Genomic DNA, 19,307 nt, shown 5'->3' with positions numbered 1-19,307 from the left:
AAGTCGCTCCAGGGCTTCACGGCATTGCCATCACCGACAGCGAGAGCAGAAGCTGGAAAGAAGCAGCACCATCTAGTGCTCAGGAGAGACGGAGCAAGCAGAACAGAGAGCAACGCGCCAGCACTCCCCAGGCACAGAAACTCAGCACGCACACTTCCTAGCAAACTCAAACTGCACTTGAGCATAAAAAGACACAGCAGCTGAGAAAAGGCAAGCAGATGTATCCATCATCATCTGAGTGTTAAAACCTTATTACCTTAAAGGTCTCAACCCAAGATAAAATGTAATAATAAAAACCTGTTACCAGACTATGACTGCAAAGAAAGCATACAATTTTATCATTCTGGGCACTCCTTTGAAAAGAAAATTTAGAAAAAGCCCTTATTGTTTCTCACCCCTCAATAAATGGAAAAGTCTATATTATGTTCCAAGAGGCAGGTTTTTTAATGACATACAACTGCATGCTCTCAGCTATGCTCCAGACATCTACAAGTAATAAAAACAGATCTGACAGGGCCCTCCACTGCAAAACCAACACCTCCAATCTTCTTGTCCAGGCCAATGCAATGCCATGGACATGGTAACATCCACAGCTCTCTCTTGCTGAGTGTTTCCAGAATGCACTGCTGCAACTACTCTGTCTTAAACTTCCTTGTAGGACCCAAAATTACTTTATTTTGCTGCCATTCCCTAGTCAATATGGTGGATGCCAAATTACAGGAATCTAAACATACCTCTCAAATATCAACATCATTGCATATTTAGATATGCACAGTCAGTTTTCAGCTGTAGACTTCAGGAGAAAACTTAATTACCAATGGCAAACTCAGGATCCTGCTGTTAATTGGAATTGCAATTTGCATTGAATAATAGAGAACACAGAATGATTTTCAATGTATGAATTTCTAATTTCTCCTCCTGGTATTTTAATTACACAGCATCTCAACAGGAACTGAGATTAAAAGGCCACAAAAATAGCTTAATTGGTGTTGATCACCTGGGATGCAGCAGTGTACCACAGATCAGACTGCTCTGTGGGCACTGTTCCACCTACTGGTACAAGACAAACAAGCTGCCACTCCAACTTCTCTGTCAGATACTGTAACAACACAAATGGACCCCTACAGAACAAATAGACAACAATTACTGTTCCTGTAAGAATTAGGACTCCTACCTTCTTATTCTGCCTTTCTTGATTTTCCTTCTTCTTCTGCAGCCAAGGCCATGAAGTAGCTTCTGCAGAAGCCCTGCACAAAGTTTCTGCATGAGGCATTTTATTTTGCCCCAGCCTAACTTCTGGCATAATGCAACCACTAATCCATCTTTGAAGGATTCAGTATTCCATGCAAGTTCCTTTTGTAAAGGCAAGTTGCCTATAGTGAATTCAGTCTTTATAACTAACTGAAAGAACACACCATAGAGAACTGACTTCTAAAGTTTTGAAAATAACCTTTGACATGTAAATCATGTATAGGCAGTGACCCTTGCTCTGGCTAAGTCTGCAAAAAGACCAAGGTAACAACTATGAAGAGGAATGAACTGCTTCACCAGAGAGGGCTGTTGCTAACTCAACTGGAGCACAGAAAACAACCTGAAAGTGCAGTTTTCACCACCTTAGTTGGATTGACCTGAAGTCAAACTGGTTTGAGAACTTCTTTCAGTCATAAGAGCTGAAATGAAAGATATGATTAAATATATGGAAACAAGATCAACCCCTTCAGCAGCTGTTTCCAATAAAAATATTAAATTCATTACAAAACTGCACTCTCATTCTCACAAAGTCTCAGCTAAGATCTGCCACTGTTCACCTTGGCAAAAAGCACCATGGCAAGAAGCAGGAACTAACTATCATCAGTGATAAGGGACATCAAAATGTGTGTCATGAGTACCTCCTAACTTCTGAAACTTTTTACCACTCCCCTTCTTGATTCTAAAAACCTTAATGTATCAGGAAATTCTCTGTCTGCAGAAGAACTTGAGCATCTCATAGTGCTGCAAAGACTGGGGAATGAAAACCCCTTGCCACAAGACATTAAGACATTGTTTCCTAAAAGGTGAGACTTCAGAAGCATTTAAGTCATCAACATTCCTTAAGACTTTCTCTGAGCTTAATCCCTGTGGCTTCTTACAAGCTGCATTACACCACTCCAAAATGCACTGTAACCTCAGGTGAGCACTGAGTATTCTGTTGCCTCTGGCAACAGCAGATGCTGTTTCTGTTGCCAGATTTGGACTCCTCTCCCAAACAACAGAGATAATTTCATCCATAAATACCAGCTGCTGTGGAATGATTACCCCAAATGGTACAACATTTGCACCTGACCTCATACTACCCTCATAACTTTACAAAAACATCCCCCACCGCCTGCTAATGTGCACTGGAGTATGAGAGCCACTTCCACCCACAGCTTACCCCACCATTCCACTCTGAACTTCTATGATGAAGGGAAGCATGAATGGATTCAAAAGGGTCCAGAAATTTACACAGTTTCCCCAGAAAGGAATATAGAGAATATATTTCAGGAAGTCCTGTCACCAGATCTAACCCTGGTTTGACTGTAGAACTGTTCTGCAGCCTCTCGTGTCCCTAGTTAACCCTTCTCCCAGCCGCCCGATACAGCTTAGAAATGAACTTGATGAAACATGAATAATACACAATGCCCATCATTAGTTCTTGTTACTCAGCAGAAAATCAATACAGGCTCTGTTACAGCACAGGACATGCTGTTACTCCACTCCCTGCCCTCTGAGGGAACAGCTCTCACAGCCAAACTTAACACAGCCTGCAGCACAGGAAAGGTGGCAAGATCACAGCAACAGCTGCACAACAAGGACACTGAGTGCCTTAGCCATCAATCACAAAATAGGGTTTTGGAGATAACTGGTACCACAGACTTTGGAACCCTTTGGAAATTTCTCAGATCTCAGCCTCTTCTCTTTGCCAGATAAACTCGTATCAGGTATAGGTACACTTTAGGAATGTTCCACTCCATTCTTAATTTTGTTGGTTAAAGCTCTGATGCTTACTAGCACAGTAAAACCCTAATCTATACTTAGAGCTATTGAATATACCTGTGTTCACAACATCCCCAACTTAGCTATGACAGATTTAAAAAAATATCTTACCATTGCTATAGAAACTGTAGAATCCCAGCTTATAGTGGGATATATGAAACACAATTAGACAGAAATGTGATCATGGCTATACATTCAACACAGGGAAAGATGGGCAGTGATGGGAAATAGAGATCTGGGTACTGCAAGATGATTTGTGCTGCCCTTCCTATCTGGCATCTGTTTCAGAGCTGTTCACTACGTGGGTGTTCTGCAGGCTGGCAGCCACGCAGAACACGGTCATTTCAGAACACATGAAAAAAAGAAAAGGCATTAATGCCAAAACCAGCACAGAATAAATGTACTGTGAACAAAATGGGCAACTCTTCGGGCCACATTCTCCAGTGATGTCTGTGTCAATCACATTCTGTATTGACTGGCTATTTATGGTGGTTTTCAATATTTACTATCCATGTAGCAACTAAGTTTGTTACAAACGGGATTTAGCTGCATAAGTTAGGGAAAACATCTTCATTTTGCAGACAACTTATGTGCAGGGTTGGAACACAAATACAATACAAATACTCCCAAATACAATCAGAACTGAACCAATTTGCTTCTGCAATAGGGAACTTAGTTATAAATCTATCCTGGAAATACCAACTCTGTACCCAGAAAGCATTTGTATCGGAGCTAAAATGACTGCAAAAGTTTTACATTAATACTACAGTGACAGATCATTAGATTTTCTACCTGAAAAAACTTCAACAGCACTTCCATGCTAGGCCATTTATTTTCTTAAACCTTTTATCCAAAGGGAAGTGTTTTGAAGCTTTTTGTCTGCCCTCCCATCCACTTCCCAAAATAATTAGTATACATGAAAGAAATTGCATCCAGATACCACTTTTCCCTAAGTTCTGTGCCTGTTTCTCCTGCAACAACCAGAAGAATGCATCCACAGCGACCACACAATGCTCCAAGCAAAGAGCCTCTCCAAACAGGAAAGTCAAGGATCATGATGCATTTCAACTACTGAGGCACCATAGCAGCACTTATATCCAGAACAAAGAACACCATGTCGTCAAGTCCCTTTTCTCAGTCTCACTGGATAATCTTGCCAGTCTATCAGAACATTCAGGAGGGATCAATACAACTCAATTACCATTAGTGACAACTGATGGGAGTGATGTGATGTTGTAATGAAAGCACAAAAAGTGCTGGCATACCTGGAGTAATTTCAAACAGATGTTTCCCTGGTTCGTCAGGATTAGGTGGCAGCTCGTTCACCTGACTGCCTTGTAGTAGTATCAAACCCTGTAATGGACACAAATGTTAGTGGAAAGGGAAAGGCCACTAAAAGGGTAAGGAAAAGATGATAAAATGCATAGTAAACTCAAGTCCAGCTCATCTACTGAGCCCAACACCTTTCCACAGATTTGAGCAAGAAAATAATTGAGCTGGTCATCCACCTGCTTCATTCTCCTTTCTGTCACACTGGACACTGCTGGTTAAGGCTGTTTCCTGTGGAATAACACAATTCTGAGCATGCAGAAATGATTCTCCTTGGTTTCCACACCTAATTATCCCTTGCAAGAGTTTCATCTCACATTACACCTACTCTTCTGAACCCCTGAATTTCTGGTTGCAGCATGCATTTGAATAAAGTGGCTGATTTTCCGGAGATGCTCAGTACACAGAAGTTCCCAGGGAAATATTTGAAGAAAGCAGCTAATTCAGGTTTGAAAGACAATGGACAACTTTTTATTCCAAAAGACTCTAGCTTCCCTAGAAAAAACCTGAGCCCCTTCCCAAGTTCAAATGCTGCCAGTGTTCAGCTTCATTTCCACTTTGAGCCCAAGCATAATTAACACAATATATTCCAGTTTGGGAACTCTGCATAGCTGGTGACATAGTATCTTCAAAGTGAACAAAATCCGCTTCATCTATGGAAAAACTGAAAGAGACATCACAAGAAGCTCTTCTCCAGTAACCTGAGTGAAACAAGCATTTAATCTCTGATATTTTAATGGGTTTCCAGCTAACATTCTTCAGGACTTATGCACAATGAGACAGACTCTGGGACTCTCAAGAGTTAAGCCATGAAGAAGGTAATAAGCAGTTCCCACTCCTGCACTGAACTGCCCTGGAATGCAGACAGGGTCCAGAACATCTTTTCTTGATGAACAGAAAATGAAGAAAGTTGTTTCAGTCAGGTTTTTCACACCTATCTGTGGTTGATGAGAATGTAGCTATGCATGTTTACCGATCTGGCAACAACCAAATCCAAGACACACTGGACCATCATAATATTGGTAATCAAAACAAATTCTAGTTATGCTATTTGTCAGCTTCCAGATCCACATACAACGGAGTAATACAATTAGTGTCTCATGAGACAGAAAATCCTGAATTTCAACTAACAGAAGACAACTCATCATAGGAGTTTTGCAATCTTCTCTATAAAAAAAGAAGCCAGATGTATTACTTTGTCATTATTCAGTATAACTTCCATAGTTTTGCTGCTCAGGAATGCATCCTCCTACAAATGCTTTGTTCAGCAGGGTCAAGGCTCAGCTCCTGTCCCCTACCCAGTGTAAGGGTAAGGTTGTGGAAGGTCACTGTGGAGGAGGGCACTTAGCAAAGTCCATGCTGAGTGGTTTCTCAAGAATGGTTGTAAGATTTAAAATTGAGGCAAAATAAGTTAACACAACAGGATAAGCCTCCACCACCCTTACCTCCCAATCCTGTTGCCCTGCAATTTGGCTCTGAGGTTCACTGAAATTAGAAGATAAACTGAAGACATTCCATCAATAACAGGAAAACACAGGAAAGGCAACTTGACAAAAATGCAAATGCATCTGAAATCCAAATGGCATCAAAAATATTGTGTAAAATATCATCTTTAAAGTCCAGTGGCCAGAACACATTCTAGAAAATTATTTCTAAAGTGCAAAATTCAAGCCCACTGCAGATGCATTAAAGCCTTTCATCATGTCAAGTCAATACTGAAGGAAGGGTTAATGAATCAGCTGCACAGTGGCTTCTTTTCCTCTGGAAACTGGGGAGGGATGTATGCTCTCTCCTTTCCTGGGAACAGAAACGAGTCCAAAACTCCTTTAAAAACACAAACATATTGACAGAGTCAGTAGGAGCATCAAAACCTCTTTGCAGGTCAGTCCTTCCTTCCCCCTGTCCTCATGGGGCAAAAAAAAGAAAACTCTGCAGAAAAGCCATGGCTGCAGATCCACCCTCTAACCTCTGGTCTCTGATGGAGTGGGCTGTGCAGCTGCAACTGTCATGTGGCACACAAATAAAAATTGAGTACCTTCAACAGTACTCAATCCATTAAGACAACAGAAAAATTCCTCTCCACTCCAGAAAGCCTGTGTGATTCTCCTGCCATTAGATTACAATTCCACCTTTTCAGCAATATTATTAAAGGAAGAGTATCTACAGTTTGCTCCAAGAATCTGAAACAACAGGCTTTCATAAAAATAGGCAAGGCAACATCCATGAAGAAAAAGAAGTTGTTTCATGTTTCTCTTCTGAAACATTATGCCATAAATCTCATTTGACTTCATCAGATAAACAACGAGAATATAACTCTCTTCCAGAGTATGTATAAATAATCAAGTAGGTGGAAGATCAATGGGAACTTCAGTGAAACTATTGATTTAGTTTTTACACACAAGCTTAAAGGCCATGCTTAATAAATAAAACAAAAATACTTAGATCAGGCATGAGTACCTTTAGGGCTGAAGAAAATTAGGGATTAATATCAATAACAACTGGAGAAAATATCTGCATGACCTATAAAAAAATCTCCCTACAACAAAAGGTCTCAGTTGTCTTTCTAAGATGCATGGGCACACCTGTGCCATTGCCCCTTCATTCCAGAGAATCCCAAACAACAGCTGTCTATAAGTCCCAAAAGCACACCCCTCCTGTGGGATGCATACAGTCCTAAAGAGATGTGAATCCTAATTTCTAACTCCTACAAGAAGAGCCTCAATATAGTATCATCCTATACAAAATATCTTCCCACAGTGATAAATGTAACCCTGTGCCCAAAAAGGGCCAGGGTTAAAGAGACCCTTCACAACCTGACAGCCTGAGGCCATTTCTTCTTCATCATGTTCACTGACACGGTTCAGAGGTGCCCAGCTCTCCCACATGCATTGCATATGAAGATAAGGTGCCTGGCTTGAAAGTGCAAAATCCATCTGTTGCTGGCAGCATCCCGAGTAATCAACGTACATCATCAAGTTCAAATCTCTCTAGGCTTTACACAGCAGACTTTCCATAATTATGGACCAAATCCCTGATCAGGAGAGTGCAAGATACAAGATGCAGTCAACATCCTCATTCATCTACCGTATTTATGTCAGGCCCACAGGGGAATATTAATTTCCATTCTCACTCTACAATGAAATTTATGTGTGACAGTCAAGCAGGCAGCTGCATCAAGCAGTTTAATAATTGTCTATAATGAGTGTGTGGATGGTGATGATATTACACAGGCTGACTGTCACTCTGTAATGCCTGTACTGACTCATCAGGAGCCAGCAGCACAGGGACATTGTCTGGCTCATTCAATTATGTTCCCTCTGCTCAATGACTCTGGTTAAAGGCCTGACAGTCAAAACAATGACTACGTGAATTATGATGCATAATCTACTACAGCAACAGGAAAGACCTTAGCTCAAATGCTCTGAGAGAATTTTACAGGCCTTAGAAAAACATGAATAAGAAATTCTTCATCTCCTCTGTAAACTTTAGCCCATAGCACAACACCCACTCAAACACACATTACAGCCCATTCTCAGCATGTAGCCAAACCCACACACCCAAGCCAGCTCTAAGCAGCTGGTTTACCTCATGGCTAACAAGGATTAGCTGGGAGATAACGAGTCCCAGCTGAGCAAGAAGGTTAATCACTCCTGCCTCAGTAATCTGCAGCTCCATAGCTCTTCCTGTCAAACTCCAGTCTCACAGCTGACCATAATAATAAGATCTGGAGGTCAGCATGCCCTAGTGGCTAAGTAAACACCTTCTAACCTTTTCCCAAGTTCCACCACTTGTCTGGTAGTAGAAAAGCCTCCCTGCAACATCTCCTGCCTTTGAACCTCCTAAAGTGTGAATGTTTTTGGTGAGGACAGAAAACATCTGAAATGAGCTGTCAACCAAAGCACAGCTGTGATCACACAGGAGTCGCAATCATTACCTCCTGCAGCTCTCTAGCCATACCTGAGGCTTAGTTTCCTCTTCATCCTTGTAGTAGAAGAGCTGATCCCCACGCAGCACAAACCAGCGCTGCTGCCAGTTCTTCATGATGCTCCTCTGTTTCTTGAGCCAGCCACACTTCAGCACACGTTCCTGAGGGTTTGGGGAAGATGGTCTGGAGGGAGGCCCAATCTGTTCACCCATCACCAGACTCCTTGACCGGGCTGCAAAGGCAATTACAGAGTAAGTGAAACAAACAAATAACAGCAAGAACACTCAGGCTAAATAATTGTTCCACACTCCCGCCTCAGATATGGACAGACAGATTCCCTTTTTGTAACAGGTATTTGTTTTTTAGGGTGTACATTCAAGCTCATGACAGCTAAACACAGGAAAAACATCACCTTTTTTGGCACTGCTCTCTCCAGAGTGTCTAAAGAGACACAACACCTCCACTGCTCATACAACCATTCTTGCTCATACAACCATTCTTTGTGGCAAATCATCACTGCCTCCCAGCTCTACATGGGAATAACGATATTGCTCTCTCCTAACAGGATATTCGACTGATGAGGATGTGCAAATGTGTGGTGAGGGGGCACAAAGAGAAGAATAGAGTATTAAAAAATATTCACTCCACACACTACCAGTTTGGGGGGATTAGCCAGGGAACCCAGCTGCCATAGGAGAGAAAAAAAAATAAAAACTGAGGAAAACTTAAAAAGAGAATTGTCAATCAAAGTAGTGACTGTGATCCATACAAAAGACAGAGATAACACAGCTATCCAGAATTACTGAAGTTATCTCTCTCTTCAGGGCATTCTGACACTGAAGCAGAAAAACAAAATTAAAAAATAAAAAGACAAAATAGAGGAAAAAACCAACACGTAAATCTGAGGAAGGGTTTCAGAAACAGAAGACAAGTGATGGAAAGTTTAAGAAATAGAAAAAAACTCTATGACCCTTTCTTTTCTCCTCTCTTGCATTAAGAATACTAAAGCTTGGGGCATTCATAACTAGTCTGGAGTAGCAGACTGATTATATTTTGTAGGCAGCAAGCCAGTCCTCCAGAATAGATAGGTTAGGTGACCTCATAGGTATTTTCCACCTCTATCTCCTTTGGATTTATGAAGTATCTCATAATAATAATTATTTAATATTTCATGCCATTTTTCCTTCTTTAGAGCTAATATGATCCTGCCTCTTCCAATTTTCTGCATTCAGCTAACTTAAAGCACAATTTATAACAGCCCACTTGGAACAAGGCATGAGTTTACAGGCCAGTACCAGTAAATCTGCATCACTAATATCTCACATTAACGCTGTGAATTGTGGCATCTAAAAACCAGGCAAGCTTCTTATCCAGGTACCCCTGATACACTACAGCTAGTTCAAACCACCACAAGAAAGGGCACAGCAAGCCTCTGCCTCTGAGAGTACTGGCTAATTTTGCCTCTTTTGGGTTCAGAGAACTAAGCGTGGCCTTGATGTTACCACGTGATTGGTTTCTGCTCCTGGTGCCTCACTACAGAGTGATGAAATTGCCAGAATTCACCAAAGAAAAATAATGAGGATGTTGCAGTGTTTGGGGAATAAATTTAAAAAAAAAAATCACATTTGCAAATTAAAATTGATCCTGTTTCTTCACTTCCATGAAGCAAATTGCAAAATAAGGAGAGGCAGATAAGGGACTTAGGTCAAATCTCGAAAGAACCTCGTCAGTGTAATCCAGTGAGGGAAATGACATTGCTGCCTGTGATAAAATCTGCTTTGACCTTCCTCACGACCCGGCAGTCAGGTCATCATGTTGTGCTTTATAAAGAGCTCTAAACCAGCAGCACATCTACACACTGAACACTTCCATCAGCAGAGGGCAGACCTGAATGGTATCACACCCTCCCAGTATCAAAAAATCTGTGATAAAATCCTCACTTCTATAGTTTCATATACTTTATCTTTCCACTCTGTCTTAAGGATCCACTCACCTCTCCTGTCACCATCCAGCAGGCACTCATACTGACCCCAACAACCTTCCAGATTTAGAGACACAAGATGCATCACTTTGTTAAATTTCAGACTTGATGAAAGTCCTGGCTGACAGGCAGTATGGGTTTTTTTTCCCATTTCTCTAAACTGCTAAGGTAAATCCTGCTGCTCTCCACAAAACTGTGAATAACAGGTTTTGCCTTGTGGCTCAATCAAGAGAAATTAGTTTTCAAATTATAACTATTTAGTGCTGTAAGAAATTATTTTTACTTTTAGTTTTACTTCAAAATTAATTTAAAAATTGAAATTTTGTAAGAAGTGCTGCTGCAGCATCATAGCTTTTTCAGAATTAGTCTTTCTTTAGTTTATGCCTAAAATACATTGCTAAATTTAATGTGGGCTAATATACAGCATTAGTCCTAGATTAGTAAAATTTACCAGCAACTTTTGCAGTCTTACAACCCAGTACTCGTGGGTTCTGATTATTTTTATGTGCCAAAACAATAGTAAAAAAAAAAATTATACAGAGTTCACTTAAAATCAGGCTTTAGTGTATCCAGGCGTATTATCTAAGCTCACTCACAGTAATCTGAGCTCTCTCAGACAGTTATTTTTATTCCTGTAAACATCAAGAACCACTCTCCCCCACACAGCCAGCATCCTCAGGCTTTAGTATTGGCCCCTTCTGGCAGCATAGCATCCTCTGGCAGATGGTGGCAGAGGTACCAGAACACCCAGCCCCTCCCCATCACCATCAGGACATGGAGGACCCCATTTCACAGTTAGAAAACTCATTCCTTATGTTTAAATCTCTCTTGCAGAGGCCCAGAGGAATTGAGTTGGATAAAACCTCTCTGCCTCATCCCAGACCCCATTTTACAACTATGACCAAAGTGCAATCTGGTTTAGACTGTCCAATTTCCAATCCACACTCTTGTTACAAATTATGTCATTACAAAAATAAATATCCCAAAAATTTGCTTTTATCAAAGGCACTATAATGGTTCTTAGGGGACATCTTGGCTATTGAGGTAATCAATTAGTCTAGTGATACCAAAATCCATCTTTCAGCAAGTATCTAAGTCATCTCCACACTGAAGTACCTTAGCACTCTCCAACTTCAGCATGAAAATCCCATCAGCCTCCAGCTTTCCTGACTTACATGTAGTTATATACATCCTCTGCTACTTTCTCTCTCACTCTAAACAGCAATTAGTTTAATTCAACTGGAAACCTACCATCTGTATTGACACAGACATCACGAAAGACATCAAACATCTTGCTTTGAAATGTTACCAAATATGTTACCTTGTGTGTTCTCTCAGTCCCCCTTTGATACTATTTGTACAGCTCACATGGTAATTATTTATTTTAGTCAAAGCTTTCATGATCAGTCTCAGGAGAATGCAGAACTTATTCTTATTTTATTTTATGCAGCACCATGTCTCAACCAATTGCTATGATTGTTAATTCTTCATGCTGTCTTCGCTTTCCATTTCCTTCATTTCTGGTCGTGACTGTAATAGTTAATTTCATTAGGGACATACTTAGCAACTTCATCTGCAAGTCAACAGCATGGATCAGATAGAAATTTTTAGAAAGGGGAATTATTTATGGCTATCAACAGCATTGATGCTTATATTGCATGCTTCACAGACTACAATAATATCATAGAGGTCAGAATGAGCACGGCCTGCCTTTAAAGCAGCAGCTATCTTAGGTCACTGGGATCAAAATATCTGCTTTGATGATCTAATGCAGTACACCAAGCCTCTGATTCTTAATGGTAGAAATATATTATTTGTGCTTATCTATTTAACAGAATTATGGAATCAGCAGAACAGGAAGAAAACAAATCAATAAATCAGATTCACAACTCAGCAAATACTTTACATGCTCTGGAGTTCTGATCCAGTAATGTGTTTTCAATAACACCACCTAGGTTGCTTTCACTCTTCACGTTATCATTAGCTGACTATTGATTTAGCCATACACCTAAGTTCTAAACAGAAATCAGTGTAGAAAGGGCTCAAACTCTCCTTGGGAAAAGGGTTAGGATTCATTTGCATAGCACAGCAGTACTGAAATGCCAGCCACAACCCGCACCATCCCCAAAAACAAGGCGAGTGCAGCACAGCGAGGCAAGAACAGAGCGGGCAGACCCACAGGTGGCACTAACGAGTCAGGCCATTCTGGGAGGGTAAATCCTTCTGTAAGGCAAGAATCAGAACTGCAGACCTCGAAATCACTCCTACGACTGCAAGTGACACTGGCACATGGAAGTTCTCATATCCACGAAGATGGGAGGAGGAATACGAGCCAAGGCAGTGAAGTGCTGCTCAACAGTCACTGTGCAAATGCCTGAGACTACACTAAATAAACTCCCCTCCAAAACCCCATACTTGGTTGTCGTGCCTCTAAATGTAAAACCAGAGATTATCCTAAGGAGTGGATGGGTCAAATTGGATGGAGTCACACTGCCACTCCTAACAGAGGCAGGAATCCCTACCCAGATGGCCACACACCACTACAGGAGTTCCTCTGTAACTCAGACCTGCCTCCAAGCAACAGCCACATTGCTGTTTTCTCATGACATCTATCTCCTACCCTGAGCATGCACACAACACAGACAACACCTTCCCTTCCCTGTCCATACCATCCCCCCTTCCCCAGTTCAATCCTGCCTGGCAATATTATACAATCTCTTCTGCTCTCCTCTCCCACTCCCAGCTCTGAACACCACTAGAGATCTGAGCACTCCATAAGTACTTACTTAAACCAGACATGGAAATCAATCAAGTCAATGCAATTCAATATCAATTAAAGAGGTAATATTTTGAAATTTCATAGGCAGTTAGCTAAAATCAATATAGCCATTATAATTGATTTTGGCCAACGATCTGTCCTACGATAAAGGCACTTTGCTCTGGTGTTCCTTCAGTCTGATGACACTGTGACACTGCATATTATTTCTAATATAGTCTTCATTTAAAGTACTAGCCACAAAGGGAAGTGGCTTCCCATACTATAAATTATATTCTCAGTTGGTTTATTTAATTCAAATTTGGCCTTACAAAAAGGATTCACTGGAAATGCAGGTAATATGCCAATAAACAGATACTGAATTTCCTTTCATTGAATTGTAGGCAATAAAGTATTTGGTTTAGATTTTTCTATGTCCATCACAGAGCCATATTTGTCTTTGAATTTGATTGCTAAGATACCAGAGTCAGTAAGCACAAACAAAACCAAGGTACTTCCTCAGTACAATCTGAGAATTAAACATCTTGAAACACAATAAGCAAATAATTAAAGGCAGAATATTGGAAGTGGTTGGTGACAAGATATTTTTAGTCAATTAGAAGAATATCAGTTATAAGGAACTGACAAGAGCTTTTAGCTCCCTCAAGACAGAGTAGCAGTCTCTACAGAAACAGAGAGGCACTACACAGCTATGTAGCTGCTCACATTTTGTGATATGGATGACAATTCAGCAAATCTACCCTAAGAGCCAGCTTGTGCTCCATCCTTTCTTCACAGTAAAGCTGCACCTGTCTCCTCACAACACTTGACAGCGCAAACTTACATGCTATGTTTAACTCCTTCCCTTGATTTGTTTCTCTTTCAGCCAACAGCCTGGCGATGTCTTTATCACATCAAAGAACACACATACAGCAACACAAGCTGATATATATTAATGCAGGACCTTTCCTGCATTAATATATATCAGTTTGTGTTGCTGTATGTGTGTTTATGTGTATTTACTGGTCAAGGAAAACCCAAGTATATTTGATAATCAATGTGATCCATCCCACACAATACAAAAAAAACAAAAACAAACCCAACATATAGTCAGTGGGATAATTTAATCATTTTCTTCTGAAGAACAATTGACATTAATCTTCAAACTATTATTGCAAATTGTTGGCATGTTGGACATCAGGAAAAGTGAAGGATTTTGGCAATCCATTGCTATCATATAGGTAAAGGGGCATTGCTTTGTTGGTTGACATTTCACACTGGAGACCTTTCAGCTATCGCACAAAGTAGACCTGAACTTCATTTGCTATCACTATCAGCAAGAAGGCCAGCAGGTCTCAACTCCACAGAATAATAATTTAAATGAGTTTAACCTTGCATTTGCAAAAGAATTGGAATTACTGCTTCAGGTTGTAGGAATGTGGTGATTTTGACACCTGTCAATGAACAAGCCTTAAATACAGTAGGTAACCTGCCACCAGCTGTTCTTGAAACTGTCCTGCAAATCCACATAGCCATGCCAGTCTTTTCAAACCACTAGCATTAGATCATGGATAAGTGCCAAGATGGAAGGATAATGACTTAATTCCTTCTGCTACAACAGATTGACCTAACAATTTACAATCTAGTAAAGTGAAATAGCCCACATCATTTGTTATTGCAAAACCAGAGTTACAGACCATTTTGACAATACATGAACAAGCACAGAAGCTGCTCCCAGAAAAAGATCATATTTTAAAGTCCCTTTATCTGCACTATCCTCTGAGATCTTCCACCTGGATCCACTGCAGACTGTTCAAGGGACAGCAGCCCTCAGGTCACAGCTATTGGATGTGTTGCTCTAAAGCACATGCACCTGTTAGACACTGTGACTACAACGTTATCCAGCAGAGCCAAGCACCAGCTCTCCACTCCCACTGAACCCTGGCACAACCTCCAGGAAGCTGTACATGTTCTCTACCTGGCTGGCTGGAGCTGCATACCTGACAAGAGATCTGCATATCCCACACTGCTGAAGGCATCTCTGCTGCTGGCACAGCTCTTGTAACCCCATTGACAACCACACTGAGCTCACCCCTGCCAGAAGGAAAAACTCTTATTCCTTTCTTCCTGCTTCCATTCTGCTCTTTCCATCTGCCAGCACACCCAGCCCTACATTCCTACACTGACAAGGTGAGACCTTTTTATAAGAATAGTTGCTCACTGGAATGGTAGAAAGTTCTAACATATTTTTTCTTTCTGATATTTTAGTGAGTCAAGTCAGGTCAGAGAAGGAAGACTGAACAAATACCTTGAGCTCCCTCTGCAATCAGAAACAACCCCTTGTAATCCTCCCAATGGCTATGGCTATTAATTTTTAATAATCTTCCCAGTCACAGTAGATTAAGGAACAAACAAAAAAATGCTGACTACGATAATGTTCAGTTTGGAGCTGGGACTGTGGCCTGAGCTTGTACAGAACCAAATACTGGGGAGTCCTGATCAAAACTGTAGCTCTGCAACACTACAGATGCAGCATAGGCATGGCTCCACTGCAGTGTGAAAACTCAGGCTCCTCAGAGGCACTCTGGCCACCCACGTGCTTTTGTTAAACACTGTCTGTGCCATGCCAAGCACATGGGCCATACTCCTCAGACAGTGGCTGCCAGCATCAATGGCTCCTAAAATTGGTGTTATGAGCACCACAGAAATTTGTCCACCCCACCTCAGGGGATATAATTTTCCAAAATTATTCTGGACTGAAAAAAAATAGAATCTAGAGTAGAGAAAACTCTCTCAACGGCCTTTTACCAGCAACTGTTTGTAAGATGAAGTGATACAAGAACCCAGCCACTTTCAGCAATAAACTTCCTGAATTCAGCCACAACATTGTATTTCTCTTCTTTCAGTCGTCCAAAGGTCAGGAGGGTCTTCATTCCTACCCTGCTTTTTAGGGCATAACCAAGAGCTCAGCGTGCCTATTTCAACACTGTACCTGTTTTTAATGTGCAAACAAATCCTGCTTCCTACTGTGTGCAACAGCTGAGTGAAATGCTACACTACCAGGGTTGATCTGGGGTACAAGGGCAGAAATAAAGGAATTCTTACTCCTGCATTAATTCATACTCTGAATTTAAGTATTCAAATTATTAAGCCATAAGTACTTGTGACATCACAGGTTAATAAAGCAAAGGTGGCTCCTCCTAAACTGGAGGTCTGCAAAGGAGTCAGTAGTAACCCTGTGCCTACAGTTCTTCCAAAGAGACCATGAGCCACCCAATCCCTTCCCATGCAACATAATCAGTTCTCACTTTAGAAACAACATATGCAGCTTCTTTATCCTTTATTGCTTTTACCACAGGCTGTTTTAACTTAAATACCAGTTCACAGGATGACAACCTTAGTGAACATAACAATTCTTAACACCTGCTTTTAAGAGGAAGGATATTACAAGTAACTTTCAACCACAGCAAAAAACTAGTATCTCCTCTCTTTAGAGATCTTCATAAATGCTAATTTACAGCTCATAGGGCACAAAAGATGCACAGAATTCCTTCCTGTGGAAGGAATACCTGGTAGAAAGATTGTCAAAGGACCTTCCCTCCCCCATGTTAGTCTTAAGTACTTAAATATGTGCAGGCCTGGGCAGAATCTGGGCACAGATCCTTTCCTCTTCCAGCTCAGCAGAGAGCTCACACTGCAGCCTCACAAAGGAGTTTCCCTTTCCCACCAGTGAACCTTGCATCAAACTACCCCTGCCCACACTGCAGGGAGCTGAAGGAAACAAATGAGGTTGTGTATGCTGCTGGGCTTGTCTATCATTTACCATAAATGTAAGGGGAAAGCCAGCAAGGAAAAAAAGTAATTATGGTAGAATTCTTACAATGAAGAGTAATACATTTATACAGGTGGTAAAAGTGCAGGTGACTGTCCTCTCAGGAGAGAGGTGCTAGCATTTGTAGCCCTTCCACTGTGCTATTTACACACAGACTGACAGTTTCACCCTGTACTCCCTCAGTGATGTTATATTAGTAATTAGAGAGCCTATGACTTTGTGATTTTTTTAATATTTAATTCCCTCCCACAAGCACTCTCCCCAGCAGTCCAGCTACCCTTAGAGCTGAATTACTGCTCTTTCTCAATGCCTCTTTCCCTCCCCAGGAGGTGAGGCCATGGTTCATTATTTCAAATTCAGATTGCCTGTGTTTAATAAGCTGGTGCCTGCCTGCAAACTTTTCAGGGCTTTTTCTAAGGAGAATGACTGCCTGCCTGAGCCTTCAGGCAGGGATAGAAAGCTGCTTTTGCCAAGAGCAGCAATTACTCCAACATACACCATGAATCCAATTGGAGAGGGATATCTGTACAGAGATAAGAGGATTACACCGTTGAACAACTCACATCCTTCTTCATGGGACACGCCACCAAGTCAGGGTGAGAACGTGAACCTGCCTCTGGAGAAATCCCACAAACATCACTTTCTTGACCCTTTCTCTATATGCACATGGCCACTGAATCAGAACAGAGACAAAAAAACCAATTAGAGCCCAGAGCTCATAACACAGGTCACTGCCACACACCCCTACACCAGAGCAGCTCAGTGCTGGGAGCCTGTACCACAGAACAAAAGTTACTCCATGCTTCATTCACCTCCCTAGGGCTGCACACAGTGAGAAGGGACTCTCATAGTTTACTTGTCCCCTGCTTTACCCCTTAGTCTGGTCCTATTTCTTCACACTGCCTTCAGGGCAGTTAATCCAATGCTGCACCAATGACTCCCTCCACAGCCCCTGTACTCCTGCCTTAGGATTTTAAGTTAAACTCAGCAGTTTCATCTCAAGCTCCTCCAAAGCAACATGACAAAACCCAGGCTCACGCTGCAGACAGCCCTACCACCATCTCCTGCTCCCTACCTCAGAGAGGTCTTCCTCCACCAAACTGGAATACAAGTATACTTACCAACACCTCACTATTGCCTTTTACCCACATACCTTTCCAGAGGAGAGCTCCCAAACTGCCTCTCCTCCTTACAGGCTCAGCCATGTGAGGATGTGGGGCAGTGAACCAGCCCCTCACAGGTGGGCTGCTCCTTAGTGGTGGCTCTGCTCTGCCAGCTGCACCAGCCACTCTGATTGCTCCCACCTGGGCCCCCTGTGCTCCCAGCAGTGCTGGTGGGCTCCCAGGGCTGAAGGAAGTGTTTGCAGGAGCTCACAGCTCCAGGGCTGTTTACCTTGGTTCCAGGATTGGGAAACTGGGTGTTCCCATTTGCCTGGCAGGCTGGAGGTGCCAGGGCCCTGGGCATACACTGGTGCTCTGGGGTAGCTGTGCACAGCTCCAGCCCCTCTAACCAGAGCTGACCTGGGGCTGTGCAGGCACCAGTGCTGCCCTGGTGCTAGGCTGGCACTTGGTGAGGGCCACTAGACACATGACAGCTCCCTTTTCCATCTTTCCTGGCTGATGAAAGGGTGGCTCTTCACACACCAGGAGGGAAATAACTGTTCCACTACAGGCATGTGAAGGATATCAGTGGATCTATTTGTACCAGCCTAACTAACCACAATGTCTCCCATCACTTTTTCTAGACTCTAAGTTTGAAATAAAACACACCAAAGAAAGTTTTATTATTATGACTCTAAGGAAAAATCTTAACATATGTTTGAGCATGTCACAAACAGAAATAATAGGTCATAGTGTCACCCAAAAGTACAAAGTCTAATAAGGGGAGAAGGGTATTCTTAGTGCCTCTACAATTGAGACACATTGTGCTGAAGACAGGAATACTGTAAATTATATATGATGGCAGCAGGCTCTCTTTCTATAGAGGGCAATCACATCACTCAAAATACAAATGCATAAGCCTGCAGCCAGTCCAACTGCCATTTTCTAGCACATTTAAATGCAACTGGGCTGGCAACCTTTTTGGGACTTTTCAAGCCAAGGATCAAATGCTTTTTTTTAATCTCTTACAAACAATTAAACAAAAATCCATCCATTGAGACTGAAGGATGTAGTCTGAAAATTGCCTTACATCTAATCTATACAGAAAGTTCTCTTCCTCCCACTCTGCAAGGCTTTATTTTTCTACCCTACCACATAAGAAGAAAGTGAAAATAGATGTTTTCCATTGCAGCTACTTATTTTGGGATCCTGGACTACACCAATTGCTGTACATGAACCCCTATAGATGAAAAAATAATGCAAAATCCATTCAGGCCCAGCCAGAATAAATGACTTCCCAGAATGCTCATTTATTCACATTACGATTTTCCATCTGTGAGATTTTACACCTTCCTAGATCTTATGGAAAG

The 19,307-nt window shown here is 41.7% G+C and overlaps 1 protein-coding gene across 1 annotated transcript in view; it reads right to left on the bottom strand.

The window, feature by feature from the left end:
- Positions 1–19,307, bottom strand: part of LOC132076402 (rho GTPase-activating protein 22-like) — a 37,661-nt gene that overhangs the window by 13,441 nt on the left and 4,913 nt on the right. Inside the window, exons 2-3 of the mRNA XM_059477457.1 lie at positions 8,302–8,501; positions 4,281–4,368 (exon numbers count right to left, since the gene is read on the bottom strand). Of these exons, the coding sequence (XP_059333440.1) occupies positions 4,281–4,368; positions 8,302–8,481 (268 nt within the window). The 5' untranslated portion in view covers positions 8,482–8,501. The remainder of the gene's footprint in view (positions 1–4,280; positions 4,369–8,301; positions 8,502–19,307) is intronic.

Source organism: Ammospiza nelsoni, chromosome 8, assembly GCF_027579445.1.
Source record: "Ammospiza nelsoni isolate bAmmNel1 chromosome 8, bAmmNel1.pri, whole genome shotgun sequence".
Taxonomy (NCBI): domain Eukaryota; kingdom Metazoa; phylum Chordata; class Aves; order Passeriformes; family Passerellidae; genus Ammospiza; species Ammospiza nelsoni.
The sequence above is the reverse complement of the archived record's forward strand: the minus strand, read 5'-3'. Positions and strand labels throughout refer to the sequence as shown.